Genomic DNA, 20,635 nt, shown 5'->3' with positions numbered 1-20,635 from the left:
TATGTCTGATCTTGATTATAATTATAATAATAGCTAGCACTTATACAATGTTTACTAGGTACCAGGCACAGCAGTGCTAAGCTAAATATTATTTCATTTGATACTCACAACAACTCTTGAGATGTAGGTAATGTTATTATCCCCTTTTTACAGATGAGGAGACTGAGGAAAACAGAGGTTAAGTGACTTGCCCGAGGTCACATAACTAGTGCCTGAAGCCAGATTTGAACTCAGGTCTTCCTAACTCCAGGCCAGCAAACTATGCAGGAAGTAGAAAACGAATATTGACCTTATTTGAAAGGCTCTCAGCAACTTTAAGGTTTTCACATCAAAAATGATCAAGAACCTCTAACAAGAGCTTGTTCCAGAACATGTAGTTTACCAGGTTTCTCCATGTCTATCAAAGCCTTTGCTGATTCTTCTCCTGCTGTCAAAATACAGTCACTACTATTCACCGTAATCTTCCATGTTACAGCAATCCTGAGGAACTAAGTGAACTACTTACTTACTTCAGGCATCCAGAAGCCTCAAACTTATGTGTCATCATGCTATGCTTACAAATATTGCATCCTTTTAGGAAGCAGTCCTTCAGCTACAACACAAACCAGATACGCTATCTTTTCACTCCCACGAAACAACTGTATGAAGCAAACCACTCTTACGAAACAAATCAAGTACCTAAGATCCTATATTACAATTCAACAAGCATTTGCTAAGTTCCTACTATGTGTGAAGTACTGTACTGTGCTAGGGACTGGGGATGTTAAAAAAAAAAAGTTAATAGCCTCTGCTGTCAAGGAGATGACATTTCTTTTACGTAATTTAAGGCATATAATTCAATACCTATGTTTCCATGTTTTCTCTCCAACCTAGTACAATAAAGACAATGGAAAGTATTAGAAAGGGCTCGACAAAGGACAGGTAGAGTCCACTGGCTTAATATGCATGGGAAATCAACCCAAGAGAACTGAATTTGAATTCAAAGGATAGAAGCAAAAAAGATACAAATGGAATAGGAAAAGCGAGACCAGTGTAAAGAGAACATTACAGGTATAGCGTAACTTCATTAACCAACTCAAATTTTTAAATTTTTAAAAGCACAAAAAACAAAAGCAAAGCTAGGTAAACTGAAGATGAATACAAAATAGAATAGAATAGTCCTATAAGAGTCCTGATAGGATCTTTAATCTTCAGAGTGAACTGAGGCTAGCAATTCATGCAAGGAACAACACAAGATGTTTCTTGTTTTTATGCTTTTAAACTAAGTACATAAGGGCAATAGGAACATCAGAAAAGAGATAAGACAGTTGCTCAGAATGGGTGAGATGAAGATAAATATTGAACTGCCCAATTCCTATTCTGTTTATGTGTTTTCTTCCAAAGAGAATGGTCTTTAAGCTGGAAAATAAAGGACAAAAGTAGTTAACAAGGAACTGAAATTAAAGAAGAAAGTTGAAAAGACAGAACCTAGCCTGCTAGGTAAACTATATTCATTTTATTCATTCAACAAACTATCATCAAGCACCAATTATGTCCAATTACGTTGTTTTGACTTAATAAACATTTATTAAGTGTCATGTACCAGTAACTGTGCTAAACACTGGGTATACCAAAAGAGGCAAAAGACAGTCCCTGACCTTAAGCTCATAATCTAGTAGATGAGACAACAAGCAGACAAATATATGCTAACCCTCTTCAGGAAAAAAGAAAATAATTAGAAGACAGAAGGCATGAGAATTAAGAGAGGTTGGAAAAGACTTCTTGTTAAAGGTGGGATTTAAGCTAAGACTTGAAGGAAGCCAACATAGTTGGAGAGGAGGAGGGAAAGCATTCCAGGCTTGGAGAACAGACAGAGAAGATAGACAAACCCTCTTGTTCCACGAACAGCAAGAAGGCCTGTGTCACGGTTTGAAGAGATGTAAAACAACAAAAAAAAAGTGGGAAGAGCTAGATTAAGAGGCACTGTGATAGGTATTAGGGATATAAATACAGCCCTCAAGGGGCTTCCCTTCTACTGGAGCTGATAATATGTAAATAGATAAAGTTAAATACTATACATAATTTGAGGAGGAAGAAAACCTCCTCTAGGAATATGGCCTAAATTGAGCCTGAAAAAAGTAAGGCCTCTTAGACTCAGAATAAGTGCATCCCAAGTATGCATTACAGTCTATGCCAAGGAAAAAAATGCAAAAGAAAATATTGAGTTGGGTTGTACAGTTATGGATGACAAGATCAAAGGTATGACCATCCAACTCTATGTTTGGCTAAGGTACAGTGAATGAGTAGGTACTATGAATTGAGGCTAAGGAACTAGAAGGTCAAAACCTTTAAGGGAACATTAAAAAATATACTGAAGTTCTTAAGTTTGTGGGCAGAGATTGAGTGGGTGAAGAGAACTGTGAGTCAGGCACTGAATTCCTTGACAAAGAAGGGAGAATGACTTGGAAGCTAACAAAGACTGCAACATGAATTTAGATAGGATGACGTAGATGCATAGAGCAACTCTCAAAGAAAAGGAGCTGCTTTTTGATGGGGGGACATAAGGAGATTCTGGAAGCAATGAGAAGTAAGGAATATGCCTACTTGTCTTACTGGCCAGTGTGTCCAGGTAAATTTGAGAAAGTGCTGTAGAATGTAGCCTGGAATGCAAAGTCTTTGGAGGAAGTCAAGTTTCTGTGAGTTCAAGAAGATACTTTTTCCCCTCGGGATAAGAAATGCTATCAAATGAGTAATCAATCAAAAACAAAAATGAGAGCTATTTTGAAGAATTAAAAAGATTCTAACAGCATCATTACCCTTCAAAGTACTTTTTAAAAAATCACCATGATCAAGCAATATTTAACTCACTCTCCAGAACAGGCCAAGGCTAATTAATATGTTTTTTAAGAGCTGGTGGATACTTTCCACACTTATGCAAAATTAGGGTTGAAGGAGGGGAAGGGAAAGAAAATAATTTCATTTGTTGATCAATTGTGCGTGGAGAAGACTTTCTAATCCTACTGAAGGAAAAAGACATTTAATAACAACATCTCTAGGTATCTGTGAGAATAAAATCTACAAGGGAAGTGATGTTGGGAAGACAGGAAGGGAAAAAATACTAAACTATATATTGATGAATATTGCTGGTAAAGGATACGGCTGAATGTTGACTATCTTAGTAAATTATACAAATAAATTTACAAGGCAGCCTTTCTAAACTACTTGTGTCAATCTGCTACTCTTTGTTACGGAAGTTTGAGGATGGTTACTTTAATACTTATAATAACAAACTTAATGACAACGTTTGAAAGCCTTTCCAAATAAATAATATATCTAGCTTATCATAAATTACTCAAACTGTATTTCTTTCAATAAACACTGATGTCTAAATGCTTTGCAAATATTTATCACTACCAATGTTGGGTATAACATTTTAAGACCTTTTCAATAGAAGATATGCTATTATTTGATATATCATCCTTCCTACTAAACAAATAGACTTGCACCAAATTATAACAATTAGAATATAATTTTCAGGTAAAAATATTGTAATAATAAAATAAATTAAAAATTTCTGGCATTCTGTAAAGGTCCCAGCACAACCCAAAAGTACAGAATGCCCACCCCTAGTTCTACAGAACTCAGAACATGTAAAACATGCTCTCACAGACCTGTAAAGCAAAGTCTGCTTCATTAAATCCTTTCTCTTCCAACTCTATTTTCCATCACTCTAGTGAGTGATGGAAACACTTAAGAAAGAGTATAAGAAGCCACAGCTGCTCCTAAACTGCCCTCCTACTGCTCTATTTACTTTGACTAAATTAAAAGAAATAAATGTTACAAATTCCCTGGAAACATTTTCTACCTCTGGAAATTAACCAGCAAACTGAAAGAACAATATAAAACCTATCAAAGAACTGTTATCACAACTACAAACTTTCAACTGGCCTTTATCCAAGCACCTAAGAAATCCTAAAACTCAGAGATAGAAAGACAGATTTTCCTTCTTGTTAAACTATTATTAGAGGAACCTTTATAGCATTAGCTCTGTGGAACCTCCCCCTATAGGAAAGGCAGAAATTTTAAACTCACTGGTGCTGGCCTCAGCCAAAACTGAAAGGTTGGAAACTTTATGTACCCACCCCACTAGCATTAAGGTCCATATTCTTAAGTGCCTTGGATCCTTAGGATGACCAGGCCTGCCCACTCAAGCAGAACTGTCCTCAATCAGCACTGCTCCTACTTTATACCTCTCTCCTTCCATTAAAGCCTTCGAAGTCAAAAGTATTTTATAAACCACTTAATATTACCATTGTAAATAACAGATTATGGTCACCTGTTACCAATCCCAAGGGTACTGGTATGTTACCAGAGCATAAAACCCAATGCAATTAATTTCTACTAGTAGAATTTCAATAATTAGCACACTGCAATGACTGAAATAGTTTTCAGGAACTTCGAAAAATACTTTTCAAATCACATGAGAGTTGGTCCCAAATCAGAGCTATCAGTTCTCTACTTATGACCAATGAGACACATTTACCAAAAAAAAAAAAAGGTCTGGGAGGGGAAAAGGAGAGAGGTTTTAGTATGTAAGGGAATGAAGTCAATCAATCAATCAACAAGTATTTATCAAGGATCCTACCATGAACCAGAAACCATACTGGGTATATATACATAAATTAAAATGAAACCGTTTTTATCCGCAAATACAGCAGAGGAGTCGGCCAGGGGCTTTTCCCATTTTTCTTTGTGTACCTGTCAAGTGGGAAGGAAGGTACTCAGAGACCAAAGATGGCTGGGTAATACCTTCTACAGAGCTCCTATTTCCGAGAGCCCGAGGCCTAACATCTGCCTAGCAAAACTGTTTCTCCCATGCTCCCACCTCCCGATGGAGGGGATGGACTGACGCCGCAGACTGACCCACACTGGGGGCACGACCAAGCCTGACTGCGTCCATCTGTTACAAGGCTTTGGGGCTTTCTTTTTTCTCAATGCCGAGGAGAGAGAGAGGAGAGAGATTTTGCCCAGCGAAAAAAACGTAAACCAAAAAAGGACGCGCGCTGGGGGGCTCCGGCCCCGGCCTCCCGCCCGCCCACCGCTACCGCCACTGCCCCGGCCCCGCTCCCCCCCTCTCCCGCAGGGCCCAGGCTCCGTGACAGGCAAGGCCAGCTCACCGACTCGGCCGCCGCCTCCTGCTCGTCCACCGCCAGGGCCCACGAGTCAGTGGCCATGGCTCCCGGCCGGTGGCCCGGGCTGGACGGCCGCCGCCGCAGGGAGGGGTCCAGGGCCGGCACGGAGGACCCCATGAGCAAAGGCTGAGCCTGGAGGGGGCGGGGAGCGCCGGTTACCAGAAGCCGGGCAGGGCGCAGGGCCGCCACTTCCGTTCCGAGGCGCCGGGCCACGCCCCCGGACCCGCCCCAAGAAGCCGGGCCACGCCCCCTCCAGCCCATCAGGGGGCGGGGAGAGGAACCGGCAGTTTCAAAGAAGAAAATCCAGCTGTCACCAAGCCTACAAAGAGGCTCCAAATCACTAATAATTAGAGAAGTGCAAATAAATCGAGGCAACTTTGGTTTCCACCTCAAATCTGGCAATGACGCTTATAAACTGTGTATCCTGGGGAAGCTACTTAACTGCTCTTGGCCTCAGTTTCCTCATCTGTAAATCGGAGGATGGGGAATAAAAGGTCAAGAACCTCAAGAAAAATAATGGAAAAAAAAGTAAAAAGAAATACGTTTAGCAGAACCAGATCTCAAATTATACTACAAAAACTGATTACCGAAGCTATTTTAGTATGGTTTAAAAACAGAGCAACTGATCAATGCATACAGAAGCAAATGAATACAGTAGCACACTCTCTGATAAACCCAGACTTCCAAATCCCAGGGCAAGAACTCACGATTCCACCAAAAACAATGGGAAAAGTAGAGAGCAGTCTAGAAGATTCTTGGGGCAGACCAACCAATCCCAATAGATATTTGACTTAGATAAAGTTTTTATCAAAAAAAAAAAAAATCAGAGGAGCAAGGAAGAAAACACTTTCACAATTATCAATAAGGGAAGAGTTCAGGACCAAACAAGGGTGACATTTTGATTACATAAAATTAAAAAAAGTTTTGCACAAACAAAACCAATGTAGGTAAGATTATAAGGGAAACAGTTAACTGGGGGGGGGGGGGGAAATTGCAAAAAGTTTCTCTGATAAAGGTCTCACATCCATAATACATAAGGAACTAATTCAAATTTATAAAACAAGAGTCATTCCCCAGTACATCAAAGATAAAACAAAGATATGAACAGGTAGTTTTCGAAGGAAAGAATCCAAGCTGTCAACAAGAATATGAAAAGATTCTCCAACTAATAATTAAAGAAAATAAAAATTAAAACAACTCTAAGGTTCCACCACACCCATCAGATTGGCAAAGATGACCAAAAAAAGGAAAAAGACAATCACTGCAGGGTTGAGAGAAAACAAGCACATCTATGCACTGTCTTCAGTGCAGCTGTGCATCGATCCAGACATTTAAGAAAACAATTCGGAATTAGGCCTCAGAAGTCAATGAACGGTGCATATGCCCATAGATGCCACCACTAGGCCTACACTCAAAGACACCAAGGAAGAGGAAAAGGAATTGGTATGTACAAAAAATGTTTATAGAAGCTCTTTTGGTTACATCGAAGAACTGAAAACTAAGGGACTGCCCCTCAATTGTGGAATGGCCAAATAAATTATAATAAAGGAATGCAACTGAATACTACTGCAACCGAGAGAAATTATGAAAGGGGCAGTTTCAGAGAAATCTTGGAATACTTGGATGAAGTGATTGTGGATTGAAATGAAGAGAGCTACGACTGGGGATGTTGGAACAAACTGTGGTAGGCAAATATAATGGAACATTATTATGCTGAAGAAACTACAAAAAGGATAAAGATTTACATGAACCGATGAAGAATGAGGAGGAGCAAAGAAATCAATACACACTAGGACAGCAATAAAGTAAATGTAAAGAATAATCACCACAATCAAAAGTGAAAGTTGTGACATTACAAAGAACAAACTTTCTTGATTTATTGATCAATTTTGCTGAATTTTTGGTCTCTTTTTCCCTTTTATCTTAAAAAAAAATTTTGTTATATATGGAGGAGTTCTGTGGGAGCAGGAAGGGATACAAATACTGGGAAAATATTTGCAATATAAACTAAAAGATAATAAGAATTTATTTTTAAAAAGATAACAAAAGACAACAATTTATAAAATAAGAATATGCCTTTAAAGAAAAAACTTTTAAATACTTAACTCCGATCTATGCAATTACTAATCATGATTCCAGAAGACTGATGATGAAGTATGCTACCTACCTCCTAACAAAAAGGTGATAGGACTCAATAAAATATTTTTGGACATGGGAATATGTTTTGCTTGACTGTGCATACTTTTTGTTACAAGAGTTTTTTCTTTCTTTCTTTTTTTCTAATGGAGGTGGGGAGGCAGAGGGAGGCTGAGGCTAGAATTGGTGGAAGGAAGGAAGTAAATGGGAAGTATTGAAAGTTTTTTTTTAATACACAGAAGCCAGAAGTATAGTAGGACAGCTTTTGAAAGTTACATGTTGAATTTAACAGATTTCCCCCAAAATGCAGTTTTAAGCTTAATAACTTCAGAGGTATAAATGTTACAAACTATACAAAATTATTGCCATGTCTCATTAAAATTAAATATTATTCAAAATTCAAAAAAGCATAACAGAAATTTATTTAACTTTCAAGTGATTTTTTTTTAAAGTTGTAGCATTTGTGTGATTTTGAAGTTAAAGTTTAAAACTGCACTAAAACTTTTGGGATACCCTATATACTTAAAAAGAAAAATAATTTGCACCAAAATAGAGATTTGTGGTTTCATGTACATTATATTCTGTTCCCCTTTGAATTGGGAAATGCTAATTTTATTCAGTATTTAAATTTTTTAAAAAGATTGGTTACTACTGTTCAGGCTGCTTCCTAACCCAAACAGGTTTTTTAATTTATTTTTATGAATAGAAATTAACTACCACTTTGTAATTCTTTCATTTTTCACCCAAAACATCAAAAGCTAATTCTTTAATTTTTAAAATTCCTAAGCTCAGGAACTGTCCAACCACTGAACCAATCTATATTCCTACACACATAATGAACAGAGGACTGATATATGACATTTACAAATCATATGCTTTTGGTTATAGCTGCTTAACTGCTAAAATAGGCAGTAAATAAATAGCCTGAAAATAAGGGCAGTTAGGTGGGACCTGGAGTAAGGAAGAGCTACCTTCCTGAGTTCAAATCTGGCCTCAGACACTTTCTATCTATGCGACCCTTGGCATTTAACCCCATTTGCCTCAGTTCCTTTATCTATAAAATGAGCTAGAAAGAGGAAATGGGGTCAAGAAGAGTAGAACATGACTGAAAAACAAAAAGCCTGAAAGTAGGTTACTATTTTCAGCACACATGAATAACTTTTAACATACACCAACACTTTCATAGGATCACAGCACCCAGCCTTCTAAACTTCCCATGTCACTGAGAGAGAGCAGGGCAGTTGCAACAGCACTGAATTTTAAATCAGAGAACTTGAGTGCAAATCTCTTAGTTCTGCATTTGGAGGCAGAGGAACTTGGCTCACTTCAATCTCAGCTCTGCTACTTAGTGCTTGCTAGCATGCAAGTCCCTTAATCTCTCTGGGCCTCCCACTCCTTCTCTGTACAATGAAGAGGTAGGTCTACATGCCCTACCTTCAGCTCCAAGTTGTAGGATCCTTTGTGGCAAATCTGGGTGATACCTTATTTTGTTCTCTCTCTATGATGAGCAAAGCTGTACAACAAATGTTTTCCTGATACTTGTTAGAATTACTCTTAACAAAATCTCTAAATGCTGTGCTGTTCATTCTGTAGGAAGGAAGACTGAGGAGCAATAATTACGCTCCAACTCTTCTCCCTCCTTCCCACTTTAAACACTCCAACTACCTGTTCAGACTCCCCAAAACAGAAAAAGAGAATAAATAGCACGGTTACCACCCAGAGCCTTAGAAGAAGAGAGGGAGCCTGGTGTCACCTTCCTTTTTCTTCCCCCTGGGTTCAAACCTTTTTTGGTTGCTCTTTCCAATTCCTTTTACTCAGGTCCTGTAGACTCAAACGTGATTTCATCTTAACTCAGTTTCACAATCTCCAATTACCTTGGAGATCTTGTAGATTTAGTAATCATAGAATTCTTCCTATCCCCTGTTGTTGTAGGCTGGGACACTGAACAACTGGCGTCCAAACCAGGCCCATGCTCAAATCCCACCCCAGACACTTGCTAGCATGTACGGTCCTTGTCCAGTTACTGACCCTTTCTCTACCTTAATTTTCTCATCAATAAAATTGTGGGGGCTGGACCCAAAGATCTTGGGCCAGGGATTAGTCCACACTCCCTTTCTTCCTTCATCATTTAAGAAGCTGCTCCAGGTGACTTCAGAAGGGTCCGGCCTGAGAGGCCTGAACAGACTGCCCACAGGCCTGGCCTTCCTCCTGCTCCTTTCTCCATCTCCTCCCCAACAACACTTACATCCCCCATACTCCCCAGGCACCAACAACACTCACATCCCCCACAGGCAGGGCCAGGGAGAAGAGGCCCAGAGCCCGGCCTCGGGCTCGGCCACTCCTGCTGGCCATGGATGGCCTCCACAGCTCCCCGGGGGACAGTGGCAGTTAGAGCAGCTCCAACTGCCATCCTGGGCAGGGCCCACATGTGAAGGAGGCTGTCATTGGCCAGGAGGAAAATGGATGGGGAGGACAGCCAATCAGGGCCAGGGAAGACCCCTCAAAAGCAGCTGGTCCTTGGTGGTGCAGACATCTTGATGAGGCTCGGAGAGCCTCAGACCTGGGGAAGCAAGAGAGGCCCAAGGGTGGCCAGACCCCAAAGGCACCCTCAGCTTACCCCCCAGGGCTGCAGATTCTTTCCCCCAGGCACCCTCTGGAATGGCAGCAACCACACTTCTAAATATCTGTAGGCCAGAGTCAGCATGGGGCCAGGCTACCAAGCCCCCCTCACCATCCCGGGGTCGGTCGCCCAGCTCTTATGAAGTGAGCCAGGGGACTGCCAAGTGAAACTGAGGCATCAAAGAACTGGTTCTACGCCTGTTTAAAGGTCTAGTTCCTGATGTATCATCTGCTCCTACAAAACACTGGCAGAAAAAAGCCTGGGAGCCCCTCAGCAAGGCTGCGGAGGCCTTTCGCAGTATGACTTCAGCACCACTTTTCTAAACTTAGGTTTAATTAAACAGGAACTCTCTCCTCCAGCCACGCTGCTAAGTTCCTCCACAAACCCTACCATCCTTCTGCTTATGTTTAGTTTCAATTCCTCCACAGAGCCTTCCTTTCTCTCCTCAGCTCACATTCATCTCCTGAAGTGAGGAGGAGGCCTGGATGACTTATCAAGTCCTTTTCAGCCCTGAGTTTTAGGATTCTATGAATTCCTATGGTACTCATTATTTACACTCATTTAAACATTTGTCATATACTGCCTTGTTTTGTTACTTATCTATTTCATGTGTGTAATAGTCTGTTAGCCTAACAAGGTACGCTCCTAGGACTCTCTACAAGTTTTGGAACCAGAGAAGCAGAGTTCCCTTCAGAGCTGGCCTGAGAATGAGGCCTCTTCCCAAATGTCCAAGAGAAGATATCCAAAGACCAAACGACTTACCTGGGACATCTGGGAGTTAAGGCAAAAATGTGCTGATTAAAAGAACTTTGGGAGTGGGTTACTAGGATACAAGGAGACGATGCTATTTAACATTGATGATCATCACTGTATTACTTTGATCTTTTGTTTGTGTTTATGTTTACGGTTAAGTTTTCTTGGTAATATGTAAATCTCCCCTCTCAAAATGAGTCCATTGTGAGCATTCTAAGCTTGATATGTAACCTGCCTTACATATATGAATAGAAAAACCTTATATATTTGGCACATAGATAAGTGATCCTTGGGGAAATGGGCTGGGGGAATTGAAGGAATTAAAACAAGTGGCAATGGGAATTGAGTGGACCATACTAACTCCACCTTGTCACTCAATTCTGGACCTAGATCACTCCCCTTTCTTTTCAATAATGGGTCTAGTCCAATTTCTGTCTTATGAAAAAACTTTATTCAAATGTGGGAACTGAGAGAGGACTCTGTAGCTCTGCATGACCGGGAAGCCTGGACCACTTCTACCCGCTGCTTAGAAACCTCCAGAATCATCCAGGACATTTACAAGGTAGAGGGTCCATTGCTCATACAAAAGTTGACTGAAATTTTCTGGCTTATATGGCAAGAGGAGGTATCTCTCAGGAGTTCAAGGATGCCTCCATTGTCTATCTCTATAAAGGTAAAGGAAATAGATTGTCCTGTGACAATCATGGGGGGGGAGGGCAGGGTGGGAGAAGGGGTGTCTCTCTCTCTTGGTCAGTCCTCCTTACCAGGCTGATCCTTCACTGAGAAGATGGTCATTTACGCGAGAGCCAGTGTGGCTTCAGAAAGGGCCGAGGAATGGTTGATATAGTATTCGCTGCCCAACAATACTAGGAGAAATGCCAGGAGCAGAACAACAGTTTTGTTGTACACGTTTGTTGATCTGACCAAGGCCTTTGATACTGTTAGTCATGAGGGCTTATGGAAAATTATGTCAAAATTTGGTTGCCCATAGAAATTCATTAATATTATACATCAATTTCATGATGGCATGCTTGGATAATGGACAATGCTCTCAAGCTTTCCCAGTCACCAGTGGAGTAAAACAAGGCTGTGTGCTTGCTTCCATGTTTTTTTTTTTGTATGTTTTCATCGATATTGTCAAACATCTTCAATGAAGACAAACATCAAGGTCAGCTACTGCACTGATGGTGAATTCTTCAGCTTGAAAAGGCTACTAGCTAAAAACAAAGTGGAAGGAGCAGTGGGTGCATGATTTTTTGTCTGTAGGTGATTGTGCAACAAAATATGGATTGATTCTCTGCTGCTTGTGCACATCCTGGCCTAACAATTAACACCAAGAAAACACAGGTGCTCCACCAGCCAGACCCACACCATACATGGAACCATCAGTTACAGCAAACAGAGAAATTTTAAATACTGCGGATAAGTTCCCTGACCCTGGCACTATAGTTTCCAGGGATGTACACATTGATAATGAGGTTGATACATTCATTGCCAGAGCTAGCTCAGTGCTTGGGAGGCTCTGAAGGAAAGTGTGGGGCAGAAAAGGTATTAGACTGACTACCAAACTGAAGGTCTACGAAGTCTCATTGTGCTGATCTCATTTTTGTATGCCTGTGAAACCTAGACAGCATACCAGCACCATGCCAGGAAACTGAATCGCTTCCATTTCAATTGCCTTAGGAAGATTCTGAAGATCACCTGGCAAGATAAGGTGCCAGACACTGAGGTCCTTTCTCAAACTAAACTGCCAACCATTCACTCTACTGCAGAGAACACAACTTCAATGGGCTGGCCACACTGTTCGAATGCTAAATGTATATTTGCTTAAAAGACTATCTTAAGGAGAACTACACAATGCAAACACTCACATGGTAGTCAGAAGAAGCAATATAAGGACACTCTTGAGGTCTCTCTGAAGAACTTTGGAACTGATTGCATGTCTTCCCTTGTATTTGGGGTCCAGCCCTAAACTGAGCAGGTCTGATCCTAATTTGTTATGCAATTGGCACACACTGCTTAATAAATTGATATGCTCAGAAGCTGGAACCTTTGTTTCCTCAATCATTTCATCTTTCAACCTCCATAATACTGAACTCTCTTCAAGATTAAGTTTTTGGGTTTTGTTTTGTTTTTACTAAGTAAAACAGGTCATTCTTTGCCTCATTTCTTACTTAGCTTTAATCACTAAATGGGTATAGCCTTAGTCAAACTAAGACCTGGGAAAGACTTTAGCTTAAAAAGGCCAAGGTCTCCCACTGCATCTGGGGCCAGCTCCAGTTATCCTGATCTATATTCTCCCACTGGACCTAGATGAGAGAAAGTAAAGCTGCTGACTCTGCACAGCCCTTCCTCACTTAAATTCAAGTCATATTGAGAAATATAACGAAAATGTTTGTTCCCATAAATTTGGAGCAAACAGCTAGAGAAGTAACTAAGTAAAACAGGATACAGTAAGTCTCATATTTTGCTGATAGAAGTTAATCAGAACAAAACATTCCATAAAATTGAAACAACTGCTAAAAGTAACTAGGTAAAATAGGATAAAGCTGGTCTTATCTTGTTTTGCTGATAGAAGTTAGTAAGTAGGACAAAGATTAAGCTTTGCTTACTTAGAGTGCTTAACAGGCTTATAAACATTAGCTTCTCCACTTCCAGGAGGGGCTAAGACACCATTTTCTGAACATGGGATGCATGAAGGAGGGATGACATGTCAAGGAGTAGATGTGTAATAGTTGAACTGGAAAGTTGTACACTCTGGAGTACTCAGCCAATGAGGAAACAGAGGAGGGACTTTGCAGCCGGGATTAGAGATAAATAGTGAATTCCTGCTTTGGTACAGTGTGTCCTAGTCCATAGGATACCCTCAGTTGCAACTTCATAATAAACTGGGCTTTTAACTTCATCCCTCCTGAGTCCGAATGAGTTATTTCTCACAACTTACAAGTCATGGCAATCACCTTCCTGATGCCACAGTCCTCTTTGAGAATGAAGGATAAACAACAAGCTAAGGGTACTCTATTTCTCTGAGGAGGCTCTTCCTGATTCCCCCAGCTACGAATACTTCCTCATTCCTCTTCACCTCACCCTTTCACCCCCATTACCCTGGATTTACACTGTATGTATCTTGTATTTTTTTTTTCAATCTTCTTTTAAGTTGTTTTTCCTCAATCCAACATGAGCTCCTTGAGATCAGGGACTATTCCTTTATTGGTTTTGAATCCCTAGTGCATGGTCTTGGCACAAAACAAGCACCTAATAAATGTTTATTGGTTGATTGTTAAAACAAACACTGAAACGTGCAGCAGTTATGCAAAGGTAAATCTTATTTTCTTAGCTTCCAATTCTGTATCTGCCTCAAGTGTTACGAAGTGCACCTTCAGGACATGCCATAATGGTGTTAAAGACACTTTTCTATGTAGAGGAGTACCATACTGAATTAAGAGTGAATGTTTTGCCATGTTTTCTCAGAAAGCTGAAGAACATGCCTTCAAATTTGCTTCTATGACTGCTGAAAGAATTAATGTGTTCTCTCCTGAAGCAGAATTGGGAAGCTAAGAAAATAGGATTTACCTTTGCACAAATGCTGCACGTTTTAATGTTTGTTTTAACAATTGATCAACCAACAAACATGTATTAGGCGCTTGTTTTGTGCCAAGACCATGCACCAGGGATTCAAAACCAATAATGGAACAGTCCCTGATCTCAAGGAGCTTATATTGGACTGAGGAAATACAATTTATATGATGATTGAAAACATTACTGTTCCAATAGCCTTCAGCCGGTCTCCATCTCTCCCCTTCCAGTCCAGCTTCCATCCAGCTGCCAAAGGGTCTCAAGCCCAAGTCTTCCACCACGTGTCATTCTCATACTCACTGAACTTCCCTTTTACCTCCAGAATCAAAGATAAAATCCTTCCAAAGCGTGCCCCTTCCTACCTTCCCCAAGTCTGGTTCCACTTCACTCCCCGGCAGGCATCCTTCTGGCTGCACTAGCTCCAACTCCAGCCTCTGGGCCTTTTTTCCTGGCTGCCTCCAGGGCCAGGCATACTCAGACCCTTGCCTCTCCTCTGTAAGTGTCTGGCCTTCCCTGGCAAGCTCCGCACCCAGGAAGGGGCCCAAGGTTCCTGGGGCCAGGGAGGGGGAGAGGCCGAGGAGGGGGAGGGGGCGGCTGCCTGCAGACACTGAGGGGCTCGGAGGGGAGTAGACGTACCCCTCGGGCCTTCATATGAGGATTCGGCCATGCCGGGGGCCTCTCCCCGCCTGGGCCTCGAGGTCGGCCTAGACCTCAAACGGGCGCCTTTCCCCGGCCCCGGATCAGGGCCTTTATCCACGCCTCTCCCTGGCGACCCTAAGTTGCAACCACTCGAGGTTAGCGCGGCTGTATTCCGTCCAGTCACTGGACTTGGGGCACGGGTCGCCAGCACCGGCCAAGGCCACAGCTCTCCGAGCCCCACCTCTTAGCAGAGGAAAATGGCTGCGTCGGCCGCGGCGCCACGGGGAGTCAGCGTCACGTGACAGGTTCCACCCCGCCACTTTCGGCGCCATTGCATCAGCCGGCTTACGACGCCTCCGCGCATGCCGCAGTACCGGGCAGATGCGGTGCCGGATTGATTGGCGAGGCAGTGAACCAATCGGCGCTCGCCGTGGCTCGGGGAGCCGCCCTCCACTCCGCGTCCTCTCGCTCCGATTGGAGGACGGGCAGGGAACCTGGCGCGGTTTGTGTGGGGTCGCCCGGCACTGGAGCTGAAGGATACGGGAATCCTTGTCCCGCACAGGTAACGGCCTCGTGGCGGCCGGAGAGTGGTGGGGCCGGCCGGGTGGTGGGAGCGGGCCGGGGCCGGGGAGCGGCGCGAGCTGCGCAGCGTTCCCCGGGGATAGGGAGCCGGGGCCGAGGGGCAGCGTTCTGGCGAGGCACGGGGGCCGGGGCTCGTCAGGCCTTCTCCGGTGGGGGTCGGCTGTCGGGCGCCGGGGCGGGCCCGCCGCGGGGGAGGCGAGGCTTCTTGCCGGGCCCTACGGCCCTTCCCTTAGACCGGGCTCCCTTCTCCGCTAGGGATTACGGGAGGGGGAGGGCTTAGCTGGAGGAGCGTCTACACCAGCAGCAGCATCCCCTGGCTTTCAGCACTCCCGGCCTTGAGGGCCCCCAGCCTGGGGCCGGCGTACACTACTGTTGCAATCGGATCGATATCTTTTGCAGTTGCATCTGCTTGGTGCATTTAAGGACAGTATTCGGGGAAGGAACCCGTAGGCTCCCCTAGCTTGTTCAGAGGATCTTGGATCTGGCCAGTGCCAGACGGTGGGTTTGAGCTCCAAGAAAGAACAAATGTATGTTTGCAGTGTGAGAGCCAATAAAAAAGGCAGTGGTCACCACCCAGGAGGGTGAGGGTGATGGCGGTGTCAACGCTAAATTTATTTCTAAATTGTATGGCTAGCTTTTGTTTTTGCATCATCTTCATTGCTAAATAAATGAAGGTGTTGAACTAGAATGACCCCCCAGCTTCTCACCAGCTCTGGCTCTGTGATCTTAAGATCTTTTTTTGAGAACCCTTTCATACCTTTTCTATACTAGGATTACGGTCGTTCGTTGTGCTCTCAGAACCTTTCCGTGACCTTGTCTCTGAAGGAAAGTTTGCCTTTTTTCTGTTCGCTTGTAGATTCTAGAGGTAATTTTGCTATTTATTGTGCAGTGGTGCTTAGAGGCCTACTAGAGGTAAAGTGCTACCTTCAAGCCTATTCCCAAGTACCCCAGGGCTTATTGTTTACATCATTTACGTTCCTGTTTAGGGCAAAGAAGAATAAACCTTAAGCGTTATTGGTACTCAGAAAATATTTCTAAAATTGAATTAAACTCCATGGCTGACTGCAAAGATTGGGATGGGGTCCAGGAAGAAAGAATACGTGATGTGGCATGGAGCTGTTTGGTGCTTGCTCAGCAGCTTGGGCCTCTTCAACAATTCTGGGACTGTATAGTGTAATTTCCTATGTCCTGATTTGACTTGGCTTGCTATCCCATGACCTTGTGTAGAATGGCCTTTAATTAATAGCTCCCAATCCCGTTAACATGCAGTTCCTCTGTATCTCTGGTCAGCTTTGAGTGATATTTCCAAGATGGAGTCGACATTAACTGCCAGTCAAATCCGGTGTCGGTTCATTAACTTTTTCGGGAGAAACCAGCACACTTATGTACACTCATCTGCCACAATTCCATTGGACGATCCCACTCTTCTTTTTGCCAATGCCGGCATGAACCAGGTAGGTTCACCCACAGAATAGGAAGCTCTGTGATTATTTGATTTTCTTAAGATGTTTAGTCTACAGAAATAATGAGAGAAGAGCAATGGTTACTACAAAGATATTCAGAAATAGGACATGGTTTGGTTTTTTGGAAGAGAAGGATAGATTTGCCCCATTAGTTAGGTTGCTACTTTTTCATCCAGATCTATCTTTTATGAAAGCTGCTAACATTGGTATAGCACTACCTATGTGGGAGGCACTATGCTAAGCACTTTACAATTATTATCTCCTTTGCTACTCACAAAGAACTGCAAGACTCAGAAGCTTTATTCACTTTGCCCCTTTGATTTGGACCCTCCAAAGTTTGTTGGTGTTCCCAAGCAGAACTGCTTTTATCACCATCCCAGCTCATAGACCAGTACTTTAGTGCTTTTGCAGCAACAGCTGCTAATCCCAGTCTCCATCCCATTCTGAATATTGTTATAATTTCCATTTCAAGAAGCTGGACTATTAAAGAAAGTTAGCAAAATTTGGAGGTTTTGTTTCTCTAAAGGAGGAATTTTTGCAGTATTGTGAACTCTGTGAAAACAGGATCGTAGATTTAAAGCTTGGAAGAACTATATAAGCCACCTAGTCCAGGACCTCCAACTTTCAGTTGAGGAAACTGAGACCTGGAGAGGTTAAGTGATTTGTCCGAGAGATGAGGGTGGGATCTGACCCTGACACCTCTAACTGCACAGTCCGTTGCTCTTTCTGCTATACCTTGTGCTTCTAACCTTGTCCTTCTGAATTACTGTATGTCTCATTTAAGAAGAGGAATTGGGGTAACGTGGAAAAGAGGACTGGTCCCAGTTCCAGTTCTGTGACTGATTGCCTGGCTTGGAGAACTAGCGCCTTTCTCTCTCCAGGCCTTAGATGAGAGCATGGGCCTGAGACTCCTTTCTAGCTTGAAAGTTCTTGGAGTCTCACTCTTTGCTTATGCCTCGTTATAATAGGTCCTTGGGAGTAAATTTTCCTTCAGTGCTGTTCATGTTACCAGGTATATTCAAAGATTCCATAATTTCTTATACTGGTACCCTTGGATACTTTCTAGACAGATGACCTCATTTTGTCTGGAGAGAGTTTGTTAAATATCAGTAATAGATTCATGTTTCTCTGACATCCTTGCTGTAGGACAGGCTGGAATTTTCTTTTTCCCCAGACCATTCTTCATCAGAAGGAGAGGGGCAGTGAAAACTGTCCTAACCTTATAGAAACATTTCCTGTTATCATCTGAGTGTCTCCATGACTTTTTCTTTTCCCGTAGCCGTCGGAGCCCTGGATAAAGAGCAGCATTTTCAAGTGTGTGTGAGCCTGATGTGTGCAACCTTGCTTTTGAGGCACAAATCTTAAGTTCTGAAATTGAAATCTCTCCCCTTTTCTCCTCTAGTTCAAACCCATCTTCCTCAACACAATTGATCCCTCTCACCCTATGGCTAAGTTGAGCAGAGCTGCCAACACCCAGAAGTGTATCCGAGCCGGGGGCAAGCACAATGACCTAGACGATGTGGGGAAGGATGTTTATCACCACACCTTCTTCGAGATGTTGGGCTCCTGGTCTTTTGGGGATTATTTTAAGGTAAGCCACATCCTGTTTGGGAACGGAATTGCCGCATGGACTAAGAGGCATCTTGTTAGTTTTCACCATAGGAAAAAGTGTCTCCACAAGCCTGTACTTTGATAACTTTTGGTTTCCCCCATGGGTTTCTTATAGCGTTTTGCCCTGGACATCAGTGACTTTGAAATGCAGGCTGCCTTGTTTGCTGCTCTCTGTGACTGGAGAGGGGAGGGGGGAAGGGCGGTGTTTGTTTTTTACCAGCACAAAATGGTTAGTTCTATTAACTGTCCTTGTCCTTTATGCAGGAACTGGCCTGTAAGATGGCCTTGGAGCTTCTTACCCAAGAGTTTGGTATCCCCCTAGACAGACTGTATGTCACCTACTTTGGAGGAAACGAAGCAGCTGGTTTAGAGCCAGACTTAGAATGCAAGCAGATCTGGCAAAATTTGGGGTAAGAATGCATGCAGGCTGCCCAGAATGTAAATGAGAGCAAAGTGCTTTTTCACCCAAAGAATTGATATTTTATGTTGGTGTTTTATCCTGTTTCTCTTGCGTCACCATGGTGAATTTCGTGCTTTGAGTCAGGGGAATTTGGCTTTGTCCCTTGGTACTTACCTTGCCTGCTTATTGCACAACATTTTCTTGTTAGTTTTTGATACAAAACCAATTTGTCCTGTGTGGAAATGTAAAGATATCAAGGAAGAATGGAGAAAAAGTAGGAGAACCCAAAAAATCACTAAAACATACTGTAACTTGCATAAAACCACAGCTTATAATTGAACCCTGTTTCCCTACTTTTTTTTTTTTTTTTTTTTTTTTTTGGTGAGGCAGTTGAGGTTAAGTGACTTGCCTAGGGTCACACAGCTAGTGTCAGGTGTCTGGGGCTGGATTTGAACTCAGGTCCTCTTCTCTTGACTCCAGGGCTGGTACTCTATCCACTGCACCACCTAGCTGCCCCTGTTTCCCTCCTCAACAGTCTGCTTATTAAGGGCTGAGCACTTGATGAAGATGTGTGTGTGTGTGTGTGTGTGTGTGTGTGTGTGTGTGTGTGTGCGCGCGTGCGTGTGCGCGCGCTCTGATTTCATTAGTGCAGGGAACTTCCCTTGAGGCAGGGACCAGGGCAGACCTGTAGCTGTTGCGTGAATACAAACACACACATCTGGCAAGTCCTAATGTCTCTCTTTCTGCTTCTCTCAGTGTCAGTTTCTCTCTTCTGAAGAGCGCTCCATTCTCTCCTTTGTTCTCACAATGGTCTGGTAAGGAGAGAAGGGGAGCTTTCAAGAAGCCTCAGAGGTTTGGAAAGGCTGCCCTCAGTCCCCTTTCCCATTTCCCTCTGTCCTTCACAACCTCAGACTTTCTAGCTGCTCTCAGAGCAGGAGGACCTTGATGCTGTGGCAAGAAGGGTGGCCCACTTGCACGTTTGCACCAATGGATCACTCAGAGCCCAAGGGTTCAAACAAACAGCCCTTTTATTGAAAACATTCCAGTACCTTCAGGTAGAAGCATCTCCCAAGGGAGTGGAAAGTATTTTGGGGGAGTGAAGCAGATCAAAGCCAGGAGCATTGGCCCAAGTCTGTGCCACGGCTTCCTTGCTCCCAACAGTGCTATCCAGTGTTGTGGGAGGATGTGGAGAGTTAACTCATCTTTCTGGTTCCACCTGTGTCTTGGCCCATAACACTGGCCACAACAGTCCTTCCCAGGACTTTGAGTGCCTAGTGAGGGAGAGATGACAAGAGGAGGAATTAGCGGGAGCCTTTACTAGGAAATTGTTTGGTGTTTAGGAACCAAGAGTAGGGAAAGAATACCAGGTTCTTGTAAAATTGCTGCCCTGTTGGGACAGAATTTGAAGCTCTTTAGGAGGAAGATGAAAGAGCTGATGCTGAAAGGAGCAGAACCCTATTAGATAGTGTATTGTTAAGAGCTAAACTGTGTTGTACAGATTATAATTTTTGTGAGGACTCAGAAAAGGAGAAACCGTGATTGTGGAATGGCTGTGATTTGAGTTGGGTTTTGAAGCATTGATAACATTTGAGGAAGAGGGAAGGCATTCAAGATACAGGAGAACATGGTCAGCAGCAGTAACAAATGGAAGGCAGTAAGGAGAGGTCTCACCAGGTCAGATTCC

At 43.0% G+C, this 20,635-nt stretch overlaps 2 protein-coding genes across 4 annotated transcripts in view; one reads left to right on the top strand and one right to left on the bottom strand.

The window, feature by feature from the left end:
* DDX19B (DEAD-box helicase 19B) overlaps positions 1 to 14,922 on the bottom strand; it is a 50,619-nt gene extending 35,697 nt beyond the window's left edge. The window contains exon 1 of one of the 3 annotated variants that reach the window (XM_027843244.1): positions 14,893 to 14,922. In XM_027843244.1, coding sequence (XP_027699045.1) covers positions 14,893 to 14,907 — 15 coding nt within the window. In that variant the 5' untranslated portion in view covers positions 14,908 to 14,922. Of the gene's footprint in view, positions 1 to 5,156; positions 5,326 to 14,618; positions 14,642 to 14,892 lie in introns of those variants that run through there. The other 2 variants (XM_027843245.1, XM_027843243.1) reach the window with 2 other exon arrangements.
* A 430-nt stretch (positions 14,923 to 15,352) lies between these two features.
* Positions 15,353 to 20,635, top strand: part of AARS (alanyl-tRNA synthetase) — a 30,554-nt gene continuing 25,271 nt past the window's right edge. The window contains exons 1-4 of the mRNA XM_027843242.1: positions 15,353 to 15,457; positions 16,768 to 16,931; positions 18,343 to 18,531; positions 18,816 to 18,961. Coding sequence (XP_027699043.1) covers positions 16,788 to 16,931; positions 18,343 to 18,531; positions 18,816 to 18,961 — 479 coding nt within the window. The 5' untranslated portion in view covers positions 15,353 to 15,457; positions 16,768 to 16,787. The remainder of the gene's footprint in view (positions 15,458 to 16,767; positions 16,932 to 18,342; positions 18,532 to 18,815; positions 18,962 to 20,635) is intronic.

The sequence above is a fragment of the Vombatus ursinus genome, unplaced genomic scaffold (assembly GCF_900497805.2).
Source record: "Vombatus ursinus unplaced genomic scaffold, bare-nosed wombat genome assembly UNPS02014900.1, whole genome shotgun sequence".
Classification (NCBI taxonomy): Eukaryota; Metazoa; Chordata; class Mammalia; order Diprotodontia; family Vombatidae; genus Vombatus; species Vombatus ursinus.
The sequence above is the reverse complement of the archived record's forward strand: the minus strand, read 5'-3'. Positions and strand labels throughout refer to the sequence as shown.